This window comes from Erpetoichthys calabaricus, chromosome 6 (assembly GCF_900747795.2).
Source record: "Erpetoichthys calabaricus chromosome 6, fErpCal1.3, whole genome shotgun sequence".
NCBI classification, from domain to species: Eukaryota; Metazoa; Chordata; class Cladistia; order Polypteriformes; family Polypteridae; genus Erpetoichthys; species Erpetoichthys calabaricus.
This window is the reverse complement of record NC_041399.2, coordinates 2,134,186-2,159,831: the sequence shown is the minus strand read 5'-3', so window position 1 is coordinate 2,159,831 and position 25,646 is coordinate 2,134,186. Positions and strand designations below refer to the sequence as shown.

Here is a 25,646-nt window from a genome sequence, read left to right as displayed (position 1 = left end):
GTTGGCGTCTCTTCACCACTCAATAACATGCATGTCTTATTGTTCTGTCTTTATTCCATGCTGCTAATAGCTAAGCAGAAGCAGAAGTCGGTAAGTGGACGTGCGAGGGCGCCCCCTGCTGTCTGAGTCTCCAGCACTGTTTACAAATATGGCAGAGGGTGGGGGGCAGATTGGGGGTGGGGGGTCAGGGTGTGGTGGCTACAGAGTCCTAGAGTTCTGATTGTCACTTTAACTGGACTGTCACTCACTGGCCACCTCCTTAGTCGTGAGATGGGGACATTTTAGGGGGAGTAGGGATATCTCTTTGCCGACTGAAGGGACTCCCTCATTGAGGCCCGTCGATTTGCATTTTATATAGCGCCCTGCATGGACTGAAACTGTATTGGTTCAGGGGTTTATTTAAGAGTATTGGGGTGTGGGTTAGTCCAGTGACGTCTAACTAAGGCGGCCATAGGATTACTGAGCCAATCCGGTCTAAAGAGAATGGAGCTGATGGCGCCCCCTAGAGGATATTCAGAGACACTGGCGTGCTTGCCCGTCCTATCTGCCCCCAGTTTTTCTATTTCAGCAATTTTATCTCTGTAGTCTTTTGGTCACTGCTGGGATTGGACACAGGTAGGCTGGTAACTGCCTATAGAGGGTCCTGATAATGCAATTCCCCCCCCCCCCCCAAGTTATCACAAAGCTTTCTGTCCCCACATCCCCAAAATTTCTGGTGTGATACCCGCCTGTGTCATCTAAGTTGTGTCCCCTGTCCACATAGACTGTGAAGTGCACAATCTTGGACTGAAGCCGCCCCGAAGTTCCTGTACAGCCCTTCAGGTCTCATAGTGACCACCAGCCATTGTCCACCACCCACAGCTTCTGGCATTGGAAGTGCCTGTTTGAGGTCCTACTGATGAGAATGGCACTGATGGCACCCCCTGCAGGATGCTGACAGTAACAGGGAGTTTTGTTGCACACCAGACACACCAGGACCCCCTCTGCACCTCCACCACTTCCAAAGCTTTCTAAAACAGGGCCATGTTAAGACATGCTGTTTCTATAGGACAGTACCCCCTGCTGTGGTCTCTAGGAGTTTATATGCCAGCTGTGCCCTCGACAGAGTGTGGACACAGTGGCCACTGAGAGTTCACAACAGCCTGACATCATACATATTTTAGAATTCAGAAACAAGTGAGTGAATAAAACAAAGTGCAGAAAAATGAAGTAAAGACATAGGTGGGTCAGGTGTGGTGGTCACCAATACCTAACAGGACTGACCACTGGACACAGCAGTCTAGGCTGGCATGGGCACAGGGTCCTGCCGAGAGAAGCTGTTATATAGAACATCGCCCCCTGCTGCTGTACTAAGACACCAACATGAGTAAAAGTGATTTTCATGCCAGTTGTGCCCCCTGGTCAGAGTGTGGACACTGAGAGTTGACCACAGCCTGGTGTCAGGCACAGATAGAATTCAGAAACAAAGCAATCCATGCAAACCAATGAAAACCAAAGTGTGGTGAGAGGAGAGTAACTGACAAGACTGTCTGACACTTAAAATCTTCTCCCTCTCCATCCTCCTTAGACTGTCACATTTCCTCAAATTTGCCCTACCAAAGTTGAACTTTGCATCTGCACTCTTACGAAACACTGAGAACTGCTATTATATTACAGTCACATGACCCTAGTGGTCCAATCACCTCTACTCCCTCAGTTCATCCTGACTATTACAAAATACTAAATCCAGACAGGCTTCACCCCACATTGGTGCTTTAACATAGATAGATAGATAGATAGATAGATAGATAGATAGATAGATAGATAGATAGATAGATAGATAGATAGATAGATAGATAGATAGATAGATAGATAGATAGATAGATAGATAGATAGATAGATAGATAGATCTTTAGTGTCTTACATGCTGTGTTAACAAACAGTCACTGATTACGTCTACAAACTCCTGCTCTTGTGCTCCTCCATTTGTAAGGCTATCCCAGTTAATATTCAGGTAGTTAACGCCCCCCATGACTATAATATCCCCCCTAACCCTTTTTAATATGACTAACATGATGTGTGTTGAAGTGACTGTCTGCATTGGGTGGTCTTTAACACACTCCTACAGTAAGGCCCCATTCCTTAATGCTCTCCAGGTGAAGCCAGACGTCCTCACTAAGATGGGGCTCATCAAACAAATGAAGAGGACTTGCATTTAAATTCTGTTTGACAGAAACAGCAACCCCTCCTGCTTTTCTGTTTGTCTAGCCCTCCTAAAAATGTGTACCCCTCTATGTTCTACATGTCGCCATCTTTGTTATTTAGCCAGGTTTCCATTATTGCTATAATATCATAATTCTTTTCTGCTACATACAACTCCAACTCGCTTGTTTTATTTTTGATACTTCTAGCATTAAGACAAGCTGTTTTTAATGTGTTACTCCTTTCACATTTAAATGTTGGCTTAGAATTTACATTACTACACACTTTTATTTCTGCACTATTGTTTGTTCCTCCGTGTATAAATGTAAACCTGGCCTGCCCCCAAATCGTCGATTAACCTACACAGACGATTTCCCGATACGTTGGTGCCCATCCAGTTCTGATGTAACCACAGTGGAGCAGGTCCCATCTGTTCCAAAAGGAGTCCCAAAGGTCCATAATCCTGTACCCTTCTACTTTGCAACAAGATTTGGGGCACATTTTAAGCCTTCTAATCTCCTCAGTCTTACCTGCATTGGCACGTGGCACAGGCAGCAACTTCAGAGAAGTTCTCCTCCTCAGCCTGGCACCTAAGTCTTTAAATTTGGATTGCAGAACTGCCAGACTATCCTTATGTATGTCATTTGTTTGAATATGGACAATGACCACTAGATCCACCCCCGCTCTGGCCAAGAGCCTATCCACCCTTCCAGGGTGGTCCACCACCTGTGCACCCAAAAGGCAACACACCGTGCAAGACTCTCTGTGTCTCTCTGGAGCACACGTGCACATCAATCCCTCAAATGAATGAGTCCCCAACTATCACTGCCACTCTCTTTCTGGGTACTGGTTTTTGAGGTGGCCCACTGCCTACCACCTCAGAATCTTTACAGACACCGTTCTACTCTGCAAGGACGTTTAAACGGTTTGACACTTCCAGTTCTGGTGTTGATGCCCCCATATAGCGTGCACCCTTTACCTTACATCTTCCGACTCTATCTGGTCTGGAATCTCCTCCCACGCTACCTTAGGGGGGTGCACACTATCTCTCTGAAGGACACGTGGGCCATGTGTGCCAATTCTCTACTACAACATGGAGCAGCCAACTCATTCTCCAGCTCAGAGACCCTGAGGTGCTGGATCAGCTGGCATCTCCTGCAGACGTAGCCCTCATATAGAAGACTGCAGGCTCCTCCAAACCATCTTCTAAAAAGTCCAACAGGACTTGCATTGCACTGGACTTGTTATGAAATTTGACAAAGTTGAGCCAGTGGTGACAAACCTGCCTCTAATGTAACAATGCTAAAGACCACTGAAGGCAAAGAAGGGTATATGGGATGTGAGTGCAAATGGCAGAAAGGGTCAAAAGTGCCATGGTAACCATAAGCCAATACAACCTGTTTTCATGATGGGGCGCTATATAACATGAAGATTGACGGCCTGCTAACCTAACATCTGTAGGGGTCCCTTAGTGGTGGAGGGCACTAATACAATGAGGAGTTTGTACTGACCCTCCCAAGGGTGTCTGGTTTGGTCACTCCATGATTATCTGAGAGCTCTGTGGGAGTGCACAGACAGTGCTGGATTTGAGAGGCGGGTGGCACCTCGAGGCGAGGTGGCTCTGTTTATGGGTCGACTTCAATGGTGTTGTGCTGTCTTTGTGGACCTGTGTGTGTATTCTGTGCTTGTGCTTACTTTTTGATTTGTGTTGTCTTCATTTCACTGGAATTTAAAGAGTCCCAACATGGCCTGCTCCTTGCTGGAGAACTCAGAACCAGTCAGACGCTGGCATTTAGTTGTCAAAAATGCAACGTGCTGTTGGCATCTGAGTCTTCCTTCTAAAATTCAAATGTTGAACATTGCTCAAAGGATTTGTCACCGCCTAATGCTGGCCCATAAGCCAAAGCTGTTTGTTGGGACGCTGGGTCAAAAGTCACTGCCACTTCTCTGAGTAAAGCATTATCTACCAAAAAAAAAGCAAAGAATCTTCCAAGCTGAACGTGTGTGGTAACACCGGCCTGTTTGGGCACAAGTGTTTGACAGTCAAGAAAGAATTTTGGCCAAAATAACTGCAATCTGACAATTTTAGCTGTGGTTTACATCCTGAGTAAAAAAATTACAACTACACAAGAAACACAATTGTAGTGGCTCCTCTAGACCGACTTCATCATGGGAACTGTTGGCATAGTCGGCAGGATCTCCTCATAACCGCATGCCTATCTTGCCCTTTAATATTCAAACCCAAATTGCAGTCTCCACTCTATAACTGGCCTGCCTGAGTTAGATGCTTTTAACATGTCTCGTGGTGGCACCGCTCCCCAAGGCTCTACATACAGGGGACAGACCACATAACTAAATACTTCAATACAAAATGAATATAATACAAGTTATAGTCAAAGAATGACATTCAAGAAGGCCAATCATACAAAATAAAATTTGGAAAAAACAAAAGAGTTCAACAGTAAAATTACAGCGAGCCCTGGCTGAAGTGCTACAATATCTGCCACACCCCATCCCTGTTACCTATTCGGTCATTAACAGTCACTAATTTAGTGCTGTCCCTACATGCCACTTTGATATTATCACCGAAGTGAGCTTTTCTGAATTCCATTGCTCCTCATGTTGACAAGTGAATGTCTTCCTTGGCGAAAGCACCAAACCTCAAAATCCAAGTGATGAATCTTCGCCAATCGGCCATCCAACATTCACAGTCATCTTTTATTTTCCATTCCTGGCATAACTGGCAGTGACATTTGGCCAGCTGAACTCCTTCCACATTATTAAACAGGTGGACGATACCCATCAGGTGAAAGAGCAGGCACAGGACATCATTCTGTGTTTTGTTTTTTATTGCCCAGCGGATGCCAGTGTTGTCGATCCTAACCATTGTTTCTGTCCCCCTACAGACTGAACACATTCCTCCCTATGATGTTGTGCCTTCGATGCGCCCTGTGGTTCTGGTGGGGCCTTCATTGAAAGGGTATGAGGTAAGCCAGAGAGTGGAAGAAGACCGGCAGCCATTTGTTTGAGAATACCTGGGAGGGTAAAACTCAGCAGGATTTTCATGAGTCTTCCACTCATTTGGTTTGAACCCCAACTGAGACACCAATGTTTGGCCAAGTCATGCAGTGCCAGCCCAGAGTGTCACCTTGAGGTCTGCTGGTGGCCTTCCTGTCTTACAGTCCTGTCCAGAGAAGGCTACAACATCTTCAGGACGTCTTCAGGCCCTTCACTTTCTACACACTGGGTGATGTTGAGGCCTGGTGATAAAATCTTTTAAATTCCCACATCAAGCAACATGCAGAATGACAAACCAAAATCAAGATGTTAAGAGAGTGTTATGAATTTATTAAAAAAAAAAAAAAGAAGACTGAAATCGCACATTGGCACAAATATTGAGGCGATTTACTCTGTGCTTTTTCAAAGCCCCTTTGTTGGCCATTCCAGCCAGGAGTCTTCTTGGGGTTGACCCCACAACCTTCATTTTCTTCTCTGCAGACCCTCTCAAGCTCTGTCAGGTTGGACAGAGAACATCAGCAGACAGTAATATGTCCGGTCTCTCCAGAGATGTTCAATTGGACTCAAGCCTGGCCTCTGGCAGAGCCACTCAAGGACATTCACAGAGTTGTCCTGTTCGAAGGTGGACCTTCTGAGGTCCAGAGCACTCTGGATAATAATAATTCTTTGCATTTATATAGCGCTTTTCTCACTAATTAAAGTGCTCAGCAATTGCAGGTTAAGGGCCTTGCTCAACAGAGCAGAGTCCCTATTGGCATTTACGGGATTCGAACTGCCAACCTTCTGATTGCCAGTGCAGATCCCTAAACCTCAGAGCCACCACTCCACCGATTTCATTAAGAACATCTCTGTACTTTGCTTCATACAGCTTTCTCTTGACACCTCTCTCTTATGTCCCATCCCTACCTCAATCCTAATCTTAAAGTATTTATTTATAAGCCCTAATCTTAATTAATATATTAGGCCCTGATGTTAAAGCTTGTTTTCGGGGCCTTTGTTTTAAAACCATATTTGTTTTTGTTTTTTTTAATGTTTTATAGTGCTTTATTTAAACTATTTATAAACACCTTTTAACCCTAATTTAAATTTTTTTTGAGGTTTACTTTTAGTATTTATTTAATTATATATTTATTTCAATTTTTAGGCAGTTTGTAGTTTGACCACTAGGGGGCATTCTTTTTAAACCCTCTATTAAAATCGAAAAATTGACTGCAGGAGTGATGAAATTTGATAGGATGACATTAATACTTAGAGGTAAACAATGTGTAGACAATTGGAAATGCGTTTTAGAGTGTTTTTATGGATTTAATGGTAGAGGGTGTAAATACAGTGGGCAAAGAAAAGAATCCCCCCTTTGAAATATTCCCATTTGTTTTGCTTCACAGCCTTAAATGCAAACACACACACTAATATTTCTTCCCAGCTTTACTTACTCAATGCCACCTCTAACATCCAAGTGAAAGATATCACAGCTACAGTTCAGAAAAATGATAAAAATCAAAAACAAGAAATACTGAGATTAATAAAGGACCCCCCATCCAATGTCAATGTCATTTTGTTGACCCCCCTTTTGCTTTAATGACAGCCTTGACTCTGTTGATTCTTCTCTATCAGCTTGGCACACCTAGATTGAGCCCACTCAATATTTGCCCCCAACTCTTCTTTACAGTTTAACTCTTCATGTTTGGTCACATTGGGTGGTGAGTGTTGGTGGTCTTCTATCTTCAGATCTTTCCACAGATTTTCAGTGTGATTTAGCTCTGGGCTCTGATTGGCCACACCAGGACATTCACTTTTATCTCCTTCAGCCACTGGGTGGTCCTTTTTGCTCTGTGCTTCAGGTCGTTGTCATGTTGAAAGGTGAACATTCTGCCCATCTTCAACTTTCTGGCAGAGAGTAGCAGGTTTTCCTCAAGAATTTGACAGGATTTTGCCCCCTCCATTTTTCCTTCTACCCTAACGAGAGCCCCAGGCCCCCCACAACAGAATGCTGCCCCCTCCATGCTTTACTGTAGGTGTGGTATGTTGTGGATGGTGAGCTGCATTGGTGGACCGTTTGGTGTTGAGGCCAAATAGTTTGATTTTGGTCTCATCTGACCAGAAGACTTTTTCCACTTGGCATCAGAATCTTCAAGGTGCATTCTGGGAAAGCTCAAATGAGCCTCAATGTGGCCTTTCTTGAGAAGTGCAACTCTCCCGAAGAAGCCACAATTGTGGAGCGCTTCTGAAATTGTTGACCACTCTTTGCCATCAAATCCTGTAACTCCTTCAAAGTGGCCATTAGCCTCTTGGTGGCCCCTCTTACCAGTTTCCTCCTTGCTCTTCCATCCAGTTTGGAGGGTCCTAGTCGTACCAAACTCTTCTTTATGATGGACTTTACTGAGCTCCTTGGGATTGATAAAGCCTTTGAGATGTTTTTGCTCAGCGGGCAACTCCTGGGACCATCCACAGACAGGTGTGTGCCTCTCCTGACCATTTCAGTCTGAATTGACCACCGGTGGACTCCAAACATCTCAGTGATGATCAACAGAATGGGATGTGCCTGAGCTAAAGCCCACAGTCTTGTGTCCATTTGATATTTCAGATTTTGTTTATTTCTAATCTCTACGTCTAATCTCCAGTCTTTGGTTCGCCATTCTCAGTGTTGCTTGGTGAGGGCATCGAAATGACTTTAACACGAGGCTGCAACGTCACAAAAGGTGTAGAAAGCGAAGGGGCCGGAGACTTTCTGAAGGAGCCGTGTGTGAGCCTGTCACCTGATGAGCCTCGTTGCCAACCATGAGTGCTGTCTGTCATTTTCAATTGTGTGTATACTAAAGTAGTAAAGTGTGACCCATGAGTTGGCACTTAAAGGTGCGTCCTACAAAGGGCACCGTGTATCCAGTGTGAGATTTCTCAAAGGGTAACATTGATGAGTCTCTTTAGAAATAATTGGAGAAGGTGACTTCAATAGCTGCTTTGTGAAAAGCCACCATCACTGTAGGGCTCAGAGTGACTCTGGAACAAAGTGACAGTGACGTCACACTTAAGGAATTGAGTCAGCTGAACAAGAGGCTCGAGGTGAGGGGTGCACTTCTTCCATTACATGGAGACATTGCCTTGTAGGGGGCAATTCAGCAGTAGACAACAGAGGTGAAGGATAACTATGAGACCCGCAAGCAGCAGATGGCACCGACCAGCCAAAAAGCCTGCAGCTGTGGTTAACAAGGAACAAAAACCCTTGAATGAGGGGAGTTCTGAAAAACCATGGAAAGTGACTATCGATTGGGCTCAAAGAAGTTCTGGAAAACCACCAGGGCCGTGCTTTGTCTCCTACCCTGTTTGAGATTTTCCTGGACAGGAAATCAAGGCGCGGTCCAGGAGGCGAGGGGGTCCGGTTTGGTGGCCTCAGAATCACCTCACTGCTCATTGCAGACGACGTGGTCCCGTTGATTTCATCAGCACACGTTGGGACGCTTTGCAGCTGAGTGTGAAGATGAGGATCAGCACCCTTAAATTCAAGGCCATGGTCCTCAGTAGGGCAAAGGTGGGCTGTCCTCTCCGAGTGGGAGGTGAGTATAGGCCTCAAGGGGAGAAGTTTAAATATCTAAGGGTCTTGGTCTTGAAAAGGGATGGTGAGATCTATAGACGGATTGGGCCGGTGAGTGCAGTAATGCTGTAGCAGTGAAGAAGGAGCCGAGTCAGAAGGCGAAGCTCTCGATTTACCAGTCACTCTACGTCTCTGCTCTCACCCATGAGCTTTGAGTAATGACCAAAAGAATGAGATCACGGGTACAAGCAGCCAAAATGAGCTTCCTCTGCAAGGTGGTTGGGCTCTGCTGTAGAGATCGGGTGAGAAGTATGGATGTCTGGGAGAGGCTCGGAGTAGAAATGCTGACCCTCCGCATCGAGAGGAGCCAACTGAGGTGGTCAGGGCATCTGATGCGAATGCTAATGGACTCCTGGTGAAGGTGTTACAGACACAACCATCTGGGTGGAGACCCTGGGGAAGACCCAGGGCATGCTGGGAATGCCTTGGAGTCCCATAATATGAGTTAACAGGTGTCACTGGGGAAAAGGACTCAGATCCCCCCGTGGCCCAGTCTGGGATATGTGGTGTAAAATGAGACGAGGTGAGACATTACGCCTTTGTAGTCCTTGAGGACTTTCTAAATTCTTATTCTTGAGTACCCTCTTAGAGTGTACTGTGGAGGGCACTTGATGGACGATTGCTTTGTGGAGGTCTGTCTCAGAGTGTAATGTAAAATGACGCTCTGTACCACACCATACCACTTACTAAGCCCACATCGTCCTGAGCAGGGTCACAGGGGAGCAGAGCCTAATCCAGCAGGCATGGGGCACAATCACAGGGTGGCACCTTCTATGGACCATTTTAGAAGAGCGCAGCCACAAGCTAACCAAGCATTCCTTGTCTATTGCAGGTGACAGACATGATGCAGAAGGCCCTGTTTGACTTTTTGAAACACAAGTTTGAAGGACGGTAAGTTGCTGTCATCTTCTTCTGACAACGAAAGTGGGGGGACAAGCTGGAAATCTAAATGAGCTGATTGCCATTCTGGGTAAGTGGTAGGCTGTAATGTTTGCTGTTTGGCATACTGTCACAATCTGGGACAGCGTGGGCCACTCACACTTCAGCAGATTAGCAGCTACAGGTTTGTGACTCGGCCAGCAGGGGGCACTCACTTAGGGCAAACACTATTTGTGTGCTGCCCCACCCGCTCCCCCCTTGTCCCTTATTCTGTGCCCTTTCATGTCTCCAACTCAGCTGGGCCGCTGTGTCCCAAAGGTTATTGATAATCTGCTAAATCCAATGTTGCATCTAGTGACAGGGTGGTGCTTTGCCTGTAAAAGCCACCCTATGGGCACAGAGGTTGTGACAGACCACCAAACTGGCATAGGAAGGTTATGCTACTTATTGCACTTTGGCTTTTTTTATCTGGCAGCCCCTCTAACTTGACTGCAGGTTTACCCAGTGATGATTTTCTGCACCACCTGTGCCAGTCTGCTCTGGCAGCACCTACAGGGCAGGGTCCTTCTCTCTACCTGTCACTGTCAGGACAGTCTCAAGACCAGGAGGTGACCTGGGAAGCCCACCCGAATCGCACGTGGCTATCCAAAGACCTTTAAGGGCTCAACTGGCATTGTGGCTGATGTGCTGCTGTCATTCCAAACATGGAGAGCGACCTAACTTCTTGTTCTTGTTTCATTCTCCAGGATATCCATCACACGGGTGACAGCCGACATCTCGCTTGCCAAACGCTCCGTTTTAAATAATCCAAGCAAGCATGCCATCATCGAGCGCTCCAACACCAAGTCCAGTTTAGGTGAGTAACAGCAATGACTCCATTTCAAGGTGGTCTTAACACATGAAAGCTTTGGCTTTGGCTGCTCTGTGGTGTGTTTGGGGGGCTGACCTCTGCACTACTCAGCGCCCCCTTGTGGCAGTCTTCACCACTGCTTGCATTTCTCACAGTTTGTTGTCTTAATAAATCTAATTTGCAGCACAATAAAGTTGGGTCTTGAGTCGCTAGCACCGTATTAGCGGGTGTCCATTCTCGTGATTTTCTGTGTGTAATTCAACTCCAATGAACGGCGCCAAGGAAAGAAATTCTAAATGTTCAAGGTGAAATGAAGAATAAAGAGATCATGGTGCCACCACTCGGAGTCAGTCCTCCATGCGGCCCCTTCAGAGAGTAACGGCCACAAATCGTTTGGAGATCTGCCTGAATGTGTCGGTTTAGTCCCCATCACTAACCGAGTAGCATGGTAGCCCGGGCACTACATGACACTCCTCTAATATGATAATTAAACGTTAAGGAGCTGACTGTGCCCTGCATGATAAGGGCACCACAGGCAACCTTCTGACCCTGAAAACGCTGAGTCAAACGCAGTGCATCCCAGAAATATTCAATAAGTTCCATAAAATTAACAAACCTTTCTATACTGTACACACATAATGACACATGTGCGGCGGTTTCAGAAAGTCTCCGGACCCCTTCACTTTCTGCACACTTTATTGTGCAGTACATTCATTTCAATTTGCCGTCCATGCCCATCAATCTACACTCAATAACCCATAATGACAAAGTAAAGACATGTTGTCAGAAAGGTTTGGAGATTTATTACAAATTAAAAACTGAAGTCCCTCATTCATAGAAGTGCTCAGACCCTCCATTCACTACTTTGTAGAAGCCCCTTTGGCAGCAAGTCCAGCTTTAAATCATTGCAGTGAGATCTCTACAAGCTTTGCACACCTGGATTTGGGCAGTTCCTCCCATTCTTCCTGGCAAATTATAAATTATTATTATTATTATTATTATTTATTCATTTTTTGGATCTCACAGCCTTTCAGCTGATGTAATTATAATAATAATACATTTTATTTATATAGCACCTTTCACATACTCCTCCCAAGCTCCATTAGATTGGATGGTAAGCGTCTGTAAGCTGCCATCTTAAGGTCTCCCCCTTAGGGGGTTTAAGTCCAGGCTTTGGCTGGCCGCTTGAGGACCCTCATATACTTGTCCCAAAGCCGCTCCAGTATTGTCCTGTCTGTATACTGTGGGTCATCGTACTGTCACCCCAGTCGGAGTCTGTTGCAGGGTCTCTTCAAGGACCTCTCTGGTTTTGGCTGCATTTGTCCTTTTTCTCCATTGTGACCAGTCCCCTTGTCCCCATACCACCATACTTCACTATAGGGTTGGCATCGGGCAGGTCAGGAGCAGTGCTTGGTCTTCACCAGATGTAGAGCTTTTATGTTTTGTCTTCTCAGACCAGAGACTCTTTTTCTCTCCTGCTCTCACAGTCCTTGCAATGCTTTTTGTCGGACCCCAAGAGGGAGTTGACCCCTCAACCATGTATGCCAGGTGAATGGTTGCCCATCTGAGAGGTTCTCCCATCTCGCCAGGGGACTTGTGAAGCTCTGTTAGAGTGACTTTTCCGTTTTTGGTCAGCTCTTTGCTTGGTTGGTCAGATTGGCCAGTCGGCTAACTCTACAAAGAGTCCTGGTGGTCCCTGATGTCTTGCATTTCACAATTCGGGAGGACCTTGTACTTGTGGGAGGGATCAGAAATGGTTTGACCCCCATTGCCCTGATCTGTGCCTCCCCACAGTTTGGCCACCGAGAGTTCCTTAGACTTCGAGGTTTTTGTTTGTATTCTGACTTGAAGGTTGAAAGGTGAGAGTTTCTCTACGCACGTCCACATGTGCCTTTCTAAATGATGTGCCGTCAATTCAGTTTGGCACCAGTGAGCTCCAGTTAAAAGTTCTAGAAACATCTCAACACCGGAGCACAATGTGGAGGACTACAGCAAACGTCTAGAAATGAGAGATTTTTAATAAATTTACAAACCTTTTTTGCAAACAAGTTTTGTCAGGATGGAGTGCACATCGACGGACAATGGGCCTCCATTTCATATCAGATCTACGACACCATAAACATCTGAAGACTTTGTGAATGCAGGTGACACTTTTGATGAGTCGCAGGAGTTAGTCACACGGTGTCATGTAATAAGACCCTAGCAAAGGCTTCTTGGTAACGCTTACGTTATTAGGGGCATCTGCTGGGGTCTCCATGTCTGTCTGTCTGTCTGTCCATCCACCAAACTCGGACACTGTGACTGTCACCTTCTCAGTCACTTTGTACAAGAAAACAAATGGATTTGCATGTCCTCCTGTGCTTCAACTGTCACCGTCACACACAGGCCTGACTTTAAATAGACTTGGGAGTCCCCAGGGATACACGTGGTTTTGACCCCTCACACACACACACACACACACACACACACGTTGATTTGACTCTCTTCCATTCAGTCACTTGTGTCCTTGTGTCACTTGCCCTTTCATCGATCTCCCCCTCTGACATTATGGACAGATGTGATGGCCCCGGCTGATGTCTCCTGTTCCTTTATGTCACTCGGAGAAGTGCCATGTGGGCTACAGCTGCATAAATGACACCCCAAAGGAGAGCCTCCCTGGAAACAACAACTAGACAACATTCACTTGCTACCCCAGCACAGACCAGGGGACAACATTTCATTTGCTGAGAAGGTCCCCCTCTTATGCATTCTAATCTTGGTGGTCCACTTGAGGACGATTACGGTAAAGGAATGATAGCATCTGAAGGAGGGCTGAGGCCCACCAGCACCTTGTCAGACAGACATTTTGAGGTCAGGCAGTTGTACTCCGGGCCCAAAGAGTGTCCAGATGTTGATTACGATACACGAGTCAGAACTTCGCTGTCCTCAGTACACGTGACGATGTTAATCCTGTCACCCTACAGCTGGATGTGCCACTTGTAGGACTCCAGCAGCACTGCTAATGCCAGGCTGGAGGACTAACAGCACACACACTGAGCTCTACTTGGCCCCAGTTGGTGATCCGTTTGTTCCAGTTATGAAGCCTTTCAACTTCTCGCTTGTCACCTGCTCTTCAAACGTAAGACGACTGGCCGATGAGAGGAGGCCGCCCCGGTCCTTCTGGCTCATTCAGTTGAGCTAACAGCTCAGCGGCCTTCACGTCTTACTCTGTCGTCATCCATGGCTTTCCTGCCCCCCTCTGTGTGCGAGTCGCTCCTGGCGCCCGTCTCAAATGCGCTCCCCTTAGTCGCCACTAGGCAGGGCAGGACAGAGAAGCTCATTCAGTCAGGGAATCCCAAGTCTAACCCCGGCATGCCGGCCACTCAGTACACATCGGCTTTCTTGTACAGGCACAGACTCAGAAAACCAACAAACACCATTTTGTCTTGAACAGCAGATTCAGCTTCTACACATACATGTCGCTCTTAAATATTCATCACATGAAAACTTCAGGCAGACTCTGCTTTTAATCTGTGCGCGGCATCTCCACAAGACACCGAGTTGGTCTTTGTTCACGTGCTTACCATTAAAATGAAACAGAGATAAGTGGTGTTAACGAAATCGATTGGTGCACACATCACTCACTAGCTAACTATGTTAAGACTAGATTTATTAAATTCGCACACAAGTTTATACAGTTCACACATACCGGTGACAGCACTTGACGTAACCAGCCCCGCGTGGGGTTAGTCAGCCCTAGTGCACACCCCTAAGGCCACCACTGCAAGCGATTATCGTGATCGATACCTCTGAGCAGTTTGGAGTGGGCACCAACTATTTAGACTGATGTTATGAAATGAACCCAAATGGTCTTTACATTAACAATAAGTTGTAAAGTGAGGGTGGCGTAGCTAGGGGCGGGCGGAGGGGGCGGTACATTTTTGGGGGGTGGCATGATTGGCCAAAAGGCTCAGTACAATTTGTGTGTAAGCCGCAGGGTTCGGAAAAATATCACTCATGAATGATAAAAGTCAAATTCTCTGATTTAAAAAAATCATTTTCAGACAGTCCTTCTGTGATGGCATCGGACACAGCAGTTGAAATTTATGAGGCAATAACAGAAATAAACAGAAACATTACACCGATAAGAATTTCTAGGAAGATAAACAACTTATTTACAATTTATAATTTCGTTTCGTTATCAGTCCGAATGCATTCTTACTCATCCCCACCTATCACTTGTACTTTGTGAATTTCCCCTTGGGATTAATAAAGTATCTATCTATCTATCTATCTATCTATCTATCTATCTATCTATCTATCTATCTATCTATCTATCTATCTATCTATCTATCTATCTATTATATAGTGCATTTCATCTATCTATCTATCTATCTATCTATCTATCTATCTATCTATCTATCTATCTATCTATCTATCTATCTATCTATTATATAGTGCATTTCATCTATCTATCTATCTATCTATCTATCTATCTATCTATCTATTATATAGTGCATTTCATCTATCTATCTATCTATCTATCTATCTATCTATCTATCTATCTATCTATCTATCTATCTATCTATCTATTATATAGTGCATTTCATCTATCTATCTATCTATCTATCTATCTATCTATCTATCTATCTATCTATCTATCTATCTATCTATCTATTATATAGTGCATTTTATCTATCTATCTATCTATCTATCTATCTATCTATCTATCTATCTATCTATCTATTATATAGTGCATTTCATCTATCTATCTATCTATCTATCTATCTATCTATCTATCTATCTATCTATCTATCTATCTATCTATCTATCTATCTATCTATCTATCTATTATATAGTGCATTTCATCTATCTATCTATCTATCTATCTATCTATCTATCTATCTATCTATCTATTATATAGTGCATTTCATCTATCTATCTATCTATCTATCTATCTATCTATCTATCTATCTATCTATCTATTATATAGTGCATTTCATCTATCTATCTATCTATCTATCTATCTATCTATCTATCTATCTATCTATCTATCTATCTATCTATCTATCTATCTATCTATTATATAGTGCATTTCATCTATCTATCTATCTATCTATCTATCTATCTATCTATCTATCTATCTATCTATCTATCTATCTATCTATCTATCTATTATATAGTGCATTTCATCTATCTATCTATCTATCTATCTATCTATCTATCTATCTATCTATTATATAGTGCATTTTATCTATCTATCTATCTATCTATCTATCTATCTATCTATCTATCTATCTATCTATTATATAGTGCATTTCATCTATCTATCTATCTATCTATCTATCTATCTATCTATCTATCTATCTATTATATAGTGCATTTCATCTATCTATCTATCTATCTATCTATCTATCTATCTATCTATCTATCTATCTATCTATCTATCTATCTATCTATCTATTATATAGTGCATTTCATCTATCTATCTATCTATCTATCTATCTATCTATCTATCTATCTATCTATCTATCTATCTATCTATTATATATCTATCTATCTATCTATCTATCTATCTATCTATCTATCTATCTATCTATCTATCTATCTATCTATCTATTATATAGTGCATTTCATCTATCTATCTATCTATCTATCTATCTATCTATCTATCTATCTATCTATTATATAGTGCATTTTATCTATCTATCTATCTATCTATCTATCTATCTATCTATCTATCTATCTATCTATCTATCTATCTATTATATAGTGCATTTCATCTATCTATCTATCTATCTATCTATCTATCTATCTATCTATCTATCTATCTATCTATCTATCTATCTATCTATTATATAGTGCATTTCATCTATCTATCTATCTATCTATCTATCTATCTATCTATCTATCTATCTATCTATTATATAGTGCATTTCATCTATCTATCTATCTATCTATCTATCTATCTATCTATCTATCTATCTATCTATCTATTATATAGTGCATTTCATCTATCTATCTATCTATCTATCTATCTATCTATCTATCTATCTATCTATCTATCTATCTATCTATTATATAGTGCATTTCATCTATCTATCTATCTATCTATCTATCTATCTATCTATCTATCTATCTATCTATCTATCTATCTATCATATAGTACCTTTCATTTCTATCTATCTATCTATCTATCTATCTATCTATCTATCTATCTATCTATTATATAGTGCATTTCATCTATCTATCTATCTATCTATCTATCTATCTATCTATCTATCTATCTATCTATCTATCTATCTATCTATTATATAGTGCATTTCATCTATCTATCTATCTATCTATCTATCTATCTATCTATCTATCTATCTATCTATCTATCTATTATATATTTCATTTTATCTATCTATCTATCTATCTATCTATCTATCTATCTATCTATCTATCTATCTATCTATCTATCTATCTATCTATCTATCTATCTATCTATTATATAGTGCATTTCATCTATCTATCTATCTATCTATCTATCTATCTATCTATCTATCTATCTATCTATCTATCTATTATATAGTGCATTTCATCTATCTATCTATCTATCTATCTATCTATCTATCTATCTATTATATAGTGCATTTCATCTATCTATCTATCTATCTATCTATCTATCTATCTATCTATCTATCTATCTATCTATCTATCTATCTATCTATTATATAGTGCATTTCATCTATCTATCTATCTATCTATCTATCATATAGTACCTTTCATTTCTATCTATCTATCTATCTATCTATCTATCTATCTATCTATCTATCTATCTATCTATCTATCTATCTATCTATCTATCTATCTACACTAACACCGGTTCTGGTTTTCGCAGCGTAATTATCTATCTTACTAAACCACAGTTAATTTATGCACCGAGGCGCATGCGCACTGCGGCCTTGGCACCCACCCCAGTCCAGAGTCAAACGCAGCGCCTTCCCAGAGTCAGTAGGTGGCGCCCAGACAACACAACCTGTACAGTCATGGATACAAACAATGAACGAAGGCGCCCACACAAAGAAACCGCTTTAGTTCAAATAGGGTTATTGAATTAAATGAAAAATTTACCATGCCTACGACCTGTGAACTACACCTGAGGTAAAGCGTGCACGCCAGGTTGTACAGCCGCCCGGACGCGACCACCCACACCACCCCATATACCCTCCATGTTATGTCATCACGCAGCGGCTTCCCACCGACCGCATATTGTGCCGTAGCGCACTCCCCAGAGTCAAACGCAGTGGCTTCCCACAGTCAGTAGGTGGCGCCCCAACAACACAACCTGTTCACTACACTTGCTCTAATCCACTGTGCCAGTAATAGAGATCACATAACGGTCACAGACTCAAATCCAGCGGCTTCCCCGACTCAGTGGCTGGCACACGAACACCACAACCTGTAAACTACACGTGCTGTGCTCCACTCTGCCAGCAGTCGGTGTCAGCAAAGGCAACAGAATCACGTCTCCACAAAACAAAACCGCTTTAGTACAGATATACTTATTGAATTAAATGACATTTCCCCAGACGCACCCACCCTCCATGATATGTCATCCATCCAAATATCGGACGGAACAGAAACTGATTGCCATTCTTGGATTTCCGATTCGCTAGCGAATCGCGGGCTTACTTGTATTAAACTAATAATAAGAACACGGCTCATCAGTGCGTCTATACGATATTCTTGACTAGTTGATGCTTATAAATAATTAAATGTAAAAATTATTGCTGTTTCTCTGTATATGAATAAATCTATGCCAAATGTATCTTATTTTTTCTCTATACGTCATTTTAATTTTCTATTTAAATTGGTTAACATATTCAGATACGTTGGAGGGCGGCAAACTGAAGCTCGAGCGGCACGAACTGGAGCTGTGCCACTGGTTTAGTGGTGGCCCTCCAGTGCCGACTAACGTCTTGGAAACAATCAAAGAAGACACTGGTGGGATAAAAATGAAAAAAAAAAAAAAAAAAGCTAATGTCTGAAAAAGCAGCTGGTGCCATGCTGCCTCAATGCCCAAAAGAAGTTGGCATGGGTGTGTGTTTCTAAAGATAAAGTATAATATAAAGTATAGTATGTTTATTGCTCCCCCCCCCCCCCCCCCCCCCCCCCCCCAACCTATAAGCCCACGTGTGCTGTTCTTGGTGTGCCCCCGACTGGCTCTCATGCCCACCTCCCTGCTGTGTCCTGCACATTTGTCTCTAATGTTCTCGCCACTTCCTACTCCATACTGATTGTTTGGCTTTCTCCATTTCTCCATTCTGTTGCTTTATCACGCCTCCCCTTTGCAGACGCTTTGGGTACGTATCTGATACGCTTGATGTCCCGCTCGTGTCTCTCTCTGTGTTGTGTTGTGTCTGTGCTGTCATTTTGTTTTTGTCAGATAGATGGCATGTCACCAGTCCTGTGCAGCATCCACGTTTAGCTTCTGTCCACACGACACCAAGTGCTGGCACATCGGCAGCCGGTCAAGTGAATGTCTGAAGTTTGCCCAGATTAGAATTTGTTTTACTAGAATATGTGAACAATGCCAACAAGGTGTAGAGTTTTGTGCTGGCAGTCCAAAAGATCGACGCAAGAAAAGAAAGCTGATAAGGACAAGGACAGGCCGGTCAGGTCTATGGCACGGCTGTGTGTGTGTGTGTGAGCGGCTCGACGTCAGCGCTGCTCTCCATTTACAGCCGGCGAGAGCCCTCTAGTGGCTACAGCAGGTATTGGTACAGCACAGGATGGCATCTAATGCTACAGACTTGCATAAAAATGCCTGAAATGGAAGGGAAAACGTTCAAAAACTTGGCCAATAAAGCAAGTCTAGATTTTTAAAAAATAATTTAGCTAGACTTTAAATCCAACGGGTAACAGCACATCCAGAAAAATGTTAAACTCCGTACTATGTTCAACAAAATGCACAGTTTCACAGAAGAATCAAATATCAAATGTCACCCCCAAAGTGACACGCATTTTTAAGAAATAAAAGAGACCAAAAATCTAAAAATGTAATCTGTCATTACCAGTTTCATGTTTCAAAAGCAGAAGAGCAGACAGCAGAGGGTGACGTCGCTGAGGTGAGCTTGTTATATTTCAGATAGACAAGACAGAAGTCGGGCGGCATGGTGGCGCAGTGGGTAGCGCTGCTGCCTCACAGTTGGGAGACCTGGGGACCTGGGTTCGCTTCCCGGGTCCTCCCTGCGTGGAGTTTGCATGTTCTCCCCGTGTCTGCGTGGGTTTCCTCCGGGCGCTCCGGTTTCCTCCCACAGTCCAAAGACATGCAGGTTAGGTGGATTGGCGATTCTAAATTGGCCCTAGTGTGTGCTTGGTGGGTGGGTGTGTTTGTGTGTGTCCTGCGGTGGGTTGGCACCCTGCCTGGGATTGGTTCCTGCCTTGTGCCCTGTGTTGGCTGGGATTGGCTCCAGCAGACCCCCGTGACCCTGTGTTTGGATTCAGCGGGTTGGAAAATGGATGGATGGATGGAAGACAGAAGTCTCAATTGCCAGGTGGTGCCACTCATTGATCTTTGCACCGGAGGGTCCTGACGCGTTGCGTGTTGATGGACGCTACACCCTAACCCTAATGCTGAATTTCCCCATGGGATTCATATAACGTTTATGTCATCTAACCAATCAAGTCACATCCTGCACTTCTAGCTCCCTACTTATCCCTGTGTGAGTCCCCTGCCAGGGCTGGCAGTCTGCAAACATGGAGATAGCAAAGAGCCTTGGGATCTTCAGTGATAAATCATAGAAGTCCATCCCCAGCTGTAACCATTTTCATAATTAAAATATTACAGTTATAGACACATTGATGTAACCACTAGGGGGCACCACTGAGCCCCAAACCACACAGCAATACCCAACACAATTCCAGATTCAAATACCTGATTTTTAATGTGACAAAATGCCTTCTGCATATAATTTATCACCAAATCATCCATTCACAGTTCCTCTAGGACAGTGTTGCCCAATGAATCCCGACTCTGACTCCCATCTTTCTTTTAATTTGGACCTGGGAACTGCTTCTGATCTCCTATCCAAGTCTTCTGAAGAGTCTTCCGGGTCCTACATAAACCAGAGCAGTCCTCCCCTGGCAGCGCCCTCTGGCAGACCCCAAAAACCCTGAGAGGGCAAGATCACCAGACTCCAACTCCCACGCCACCCTGTGGGTGCCTTAAACTGGTCCCGCTTTGAGGAACACTGCCACCTGCTGTATGGGGGCATGAACTGCTCTCCCAGTGAGCCCATTCACCTGATCTTTCCACTATGGCCTCCTGGCCGTGTATGAATCCTGGCTTTGTCCCGGTCGGGATGTCTGCTCCTCCTTCTTGGCACCTCCATTAAATGTTCTTAAGTCTTAAACATATTTAACATTTATTCTGCTATAGTGCCTTGACAGTGAAGCCCCCAGTCCTCATTGCTAACCTGGGACTGAGCAGACCACCTAAGACCAAGGGGATGAGAGAAAGAGGAACAAGTAGGGATCCTGAGGCACAAAATAAGGTGCTATATATAATACAGTTTGTGTGATCTGAAAAAAGTTACCATTAAACAAAATTTATCAAGATATTAGAATGCTCACACAAAAACCCCAACTCCATAGAGGGACACTGAAAGAGCCACCCTGTCACCTTAAACAGTGGCACCATGACAACTTTGAGTACTGAGAAAAGCGCTATATAAATGTAATGAATTATTATTATTATTATTATTAGGGTAACAGGCACGGTGATGTGGGCAGGCAGTCACAGTCTTACATCATGGAAATAACAATAAAAAATACAAAGACATGGATATAAATCAAATAAATGTGTAAAATAACAGAAAAATCAAAGTCAGGTGTCAAACGCTAAACTTCACAGCACACGTGCAGAATTCAGGAGGTAAGTGTGATGTGCCTGCACAGGAGAGTGTGTGGTGTGGAGAGGCGCTATATGAAGTGTGCTCAAGTAGAGTCAGCGCTAGGACGTCCCGCAGAGGATGATGGGGCCTTTCAGACCCCATCTGTGTATTTGTGTTGGCCTGTTGGGTGTTTTGCTCTCCAGATATTCCCTTTCTTCCAGTTTTTAACCCAGGGTGGTTATAAGGATCTCCTCGAGACATCTCTTGGACAAATGGGAGGATGTCAGTGGTCTGTAAACGCAGCTGGTTTGAGGCAGTTGTCACCATCAGTGAGCCATTCACTTGATAACCCGTCGAGGACCTCCATTGATTCACTTGTCCTGGGGTACAGAACTTCAAACAAGCTTCCATGCGTGTAGAGGGCTTTGCGTTTGGTTACCAGCCATTGATTGAGGCAAAGATCAGACGACCCTTCATCACCCAGCCTTTAGCATTGACACCATTCAGAGATGGTGGGGACCTCGTGTGTGCCATTCGGACGGCGGCACTGCAGGCCCCTGTTCAAGCCACAAGGTCCCTGCACTCTTAGAAAGAGTGTCTCCTTTACTGGGTCCTGCAGTTCTTTGAAGACCCGTTAGATTCTCTGAAGGGTTCCTAATATGATGGTAACGAGAATAGGAAAAACTGAACTCATCCTTTGTTGTTTGATGCGTCCAACCCTCTTCAAATCACAGATCTGCTATCGTCTAGTCACGGGCATTTATGGAGCTTGTCACGGATCTAAATCTGGAGCTGTCATGTTGGGGGCCACTATGGCATCACCTTGAAGAGCCACTTTTGTCACCTTTCTTTTTCAGAGGGTGTCACGTGGCTGTTAAGCACCACCTGGAGTGTTGCACAGCCTGGAACTGAGAGCTGAGATGCGGTGGACTCCGAGCGTATTCACTTCACTATTCAATTCATATTTTCCCCCATCAGTACCCCCGAAGTAACAGTTTAAAACATTTTATAAATTTACTAAAAGTAACAAACTGCAATTTCCCCTTGACACGAGTATTCAGACCCGATGCTATGGCCTTTGAAATTTGGCTCAGACTCTGAGATGTTTCTACACCTTGTTTAGAGACCACTGGTGGTCAATTTAATTGAGTGGGCCGATTAGGAAAATCACACACCTGTCTAGAAGGTTTCACAGAGGAGCAAAATCCAAGCCATGAAGTTGAAGGACCTGCTGGCCAAGCTTAGAGATAGAATCATGGTGAGACATGGATCTGGGGAAGGCTTCAGCACTGAAGGGTCCCAGGAGCACAGGGGTGTCTGTTTTTCATAAATGGAAGAAGTTTGGGACAACCATGACTCTTCCTAGAGCTGACCACCCAGCCAGACTGATCAATCACTGGAAAAGCGCAATGGTCAGAGAGGTGACCAAGAACCTGATGGTCAACCTGGCTGAGCTCCCGAGAACCGAAGTGAAGATGGAAGAAACTTCCAGAATGATAACCAGACCTGGGCTTTACTACAGGATGACAAGACAGAAACTTCTCCTCAGTAAATGTCACAATGGAAGCCACCAGGAGTTTACAAAAAGGCAATGAAAGGGGTCTCAGACTGTACGAAACAAGACTCTCTGGTCTGATGAAGCTTCATGTCTGGAGGAAATCAGGAAACATTCCAACAGTACAGCATGGTGGTCAGTATCAGGGACTGGTAGACTGGCCAGGGTTGGAGGAAAGCTGAACCAAGTCAAGGATAACACTTTGAAGGGTCACAAAGCAAAGACAGTACAAGAGTGACCCAGGGACAACTCTGTGAATGTCCTCGAGTGGCCCAGCCAAAGCCCAGACTTGACCCCAATGAAGCATCTCTGGAGTCTGGAGAGACCTGAAAATAGCCGTCCACAGATGGTCTCCATCCAACCTGAAAGAGCTTGAGGTGATCTGCAGAGAAGAATGGCAGGAAATCCACAAACGCAGGGGTGGGAAGTCTTGTCATGTCAGACAAGCTGAAGGAGAGCTGAAAGGACCAAAGTCCAGAGATTATCCTTAAGGAATATCTGCTCAGGGAGCTCCGGACCTCAAGCTGGGGCTGCAGTGTCACAAAGCAAAGACAACACAGGAGTGGCTTAGGGACAATTCAGTGACTGTCCTTGAGTGGCTCGGCCAGAGACTGAACTTGGACCCAAGCAAAGATCTCTGGAGAGACCTGAAAATAGGTGTCCACCAATGGTCTCCAGCCAACCAGACAGAGCTTGAGAGGATCCGCATGGAAGAAAATGATCCAATCCAAGGGTGTGAAGCTTGTTGTGTCAGACCAAGAGGACTCCTGGCAGAAATGGCTGCCAAAGAGACTTCAAATAAGGTCGGGCTAAAGGGTCTGAATACTCGTGTCAGCCTGAGATGTTGGTGTCCATTTTGAATACATTTGAATATTTATGCTTTGTTACTTTGGAGTATTGAGTGTCGCTTGATGACAGGAAAAATGAATGAAAATGATCTTAGCACAAGCCTACAACAGAACAAAATGTGACCAAAGTGAAGAGGTTATAAAGAAGCAAACAGACAAAAACAAAGGTGTGGGGGGATCTGCCCCGTATGTTGTGGGGATCGCTGGAAAATAATTGAGTAATCCATAAAATAACTGCTGTAGTAGATGATGGGCGAGTATATAAAGCGTGCAGGAAGGAAGAGGCGGGTTGTCAGTATGAGGAAGGGAAATGACATCATCCAGGGGCAAAAGGAAGGTGAGACTGGTTTTACTTGTTCCTGTAAGGAAGGAGAAAAGGTATTAGTGCACATGAGCAGCCCTGTTTACCGGATTTCTTACATTATCAGGACCGTGCTGCTACCTCACATACGTACGTGTTTGTGACAAGGTCTGAGGACTTCCTAAAGGCAGTGGGTGCAGCGCCATTGGGTGCCACCCTCAGCAAATAGATTATCAGGGAAACATTTCGAAATTTACCAAAATAATCAGCACAGGTAGATAGTGGTGGTCTCAAGCAGTCGGTGTGGAGTTTCAAGAATAGAGGGGATTATTGTCACAGGTCCATCGTTGGGACAGCACAGAGTCAACATGGGCCCTGCTGTACCCTCCTTTGTTGAGGGAAGCCACAAAAAGACCGTTAGGAACAAAGAATATTGATGTCGTCGGCCGCCGTGAAGTCCACTTGAGTTTGAATATACTGGAACTTCTAAGGGGGCTCAAAGTCTCCTTCTGACAAAGCTCGAGTTATAAGAGCGAGACTCAGCTTCATCCTCGTGATCCCATTTTGATTTGATTGATTGACTATACTGCGTGGACAACGGGCCCACTATGTGGAAGAGAAGCTCTCAGCGTCAGAAGTTCCAGTTGCCACTTTGAGATCCTCCTTTGGCTCAACTGGTCACTCCGGGCTGTGGATCTGAGTTTGTGTTTCAGGAGTCCAGTGGGGATGTGCTGTGTGTATGGGGGGAGATAGCCACCCAAGCCAAGAACTGAAGTGCTAAACGCTGGGCAGAGTACATGGAGGTGACCTTAATGGCAGTCCTTGAGACCTTATAACCACCCTTTTACTTGTGTGGGTGTGTGTGTTTTTTTTGTTTATTTTAATTTTAACAACACAGATAAACCGCCAAACCCTTGGTGACCCACACAAGGGTACTGAACCATTTCAAATGTCTGCTTCCAGTTTAATTTTCTTCCCCTTTTATCCCATCCAGCTGAAGTACAAAGTGAAATCGAGCGAATCTTTGAACTGGCGAGGACTCTGCAACTGGTGATCCTCGATGCCGACACCATCAACCACCCGGCACAACTGGGGAAGACCTCGCTGGCTCCAATCATCATTTACGTGAAGATTTCTTCTCCAAAGGTGGGTTTTGCGTGTGGAGAGAATGCCGTCATGCTGATTGCACACATCTTAGGAAGGGTTGCTAATCTGACTCTCGTATGATCAAAAATGGCGGACGGAGAGCATGTTGTAAACATGCGAGGAGAGAAGAGTCCATAGTCACGCTGGCCTACTCACTGGCCCACCATCAGGATGCATCACCTGACCAGTCCACCTTTGAGATGTTCACAATTACATTTATTTGCTTAGCAGACACCATTATCCAAAGTGACATGTAAAAGATGTCAACACAATCACGTCTGGGGGACAGTATGCAAACAAGTGTGACAGGACCAGGGGACAACTTTGACCATTGCAAGTGAAGAGCTCAGAACCAATTACAAGCGAGCTCCAGTTCCTGGATTTGAATGGCCCATCAAAGCCATCATCAAGCAGATA

General features: G+C 44.1%; 1 protein-coding gene across 6 annotated transcripts in view; it reads left to right on the top strand.

Annotated features, from left to right (window-relative positions):
- LOC114653175 (voltage-dependent L-type calcium channel subunit beta-2-like) overlaps window positions 1-25,646 on the top strand; it is a 235,806-nt gene that overhangs the window by 198,057 nt on the left and 12,103 nt on the right. For 4 of the 6 annotated variants that reach the window (XM_051929257.1, XM_051929259.1, XM_051929260.1 and 1 more), the window contains 4 exons: window positions 5,088-5,168; window positions 9,621-9,679; window positions 10,414-10,523; window positions 25,078-25,229. In XM_051929257.1, the coding sequence (XP_051785217.1) occupies window positions 5,088-5,168; window positions 9,621-9,679; window positions 10,414-10,523; window positions 25,078-25,229 (402 nt within the window). Of the gene's footprint in view, window positions 1-70; window positions 91-5,087; window positions 5,169-9,620; window positions 9,680-10,413; window positions 10,524-25,077; window positions 25,230-25,646 lie in introns of all 6 variants that reach the window. The other 2 variants (XM_051929258.1, XM_051929261.1) reach the window with 1 other exon arrangement.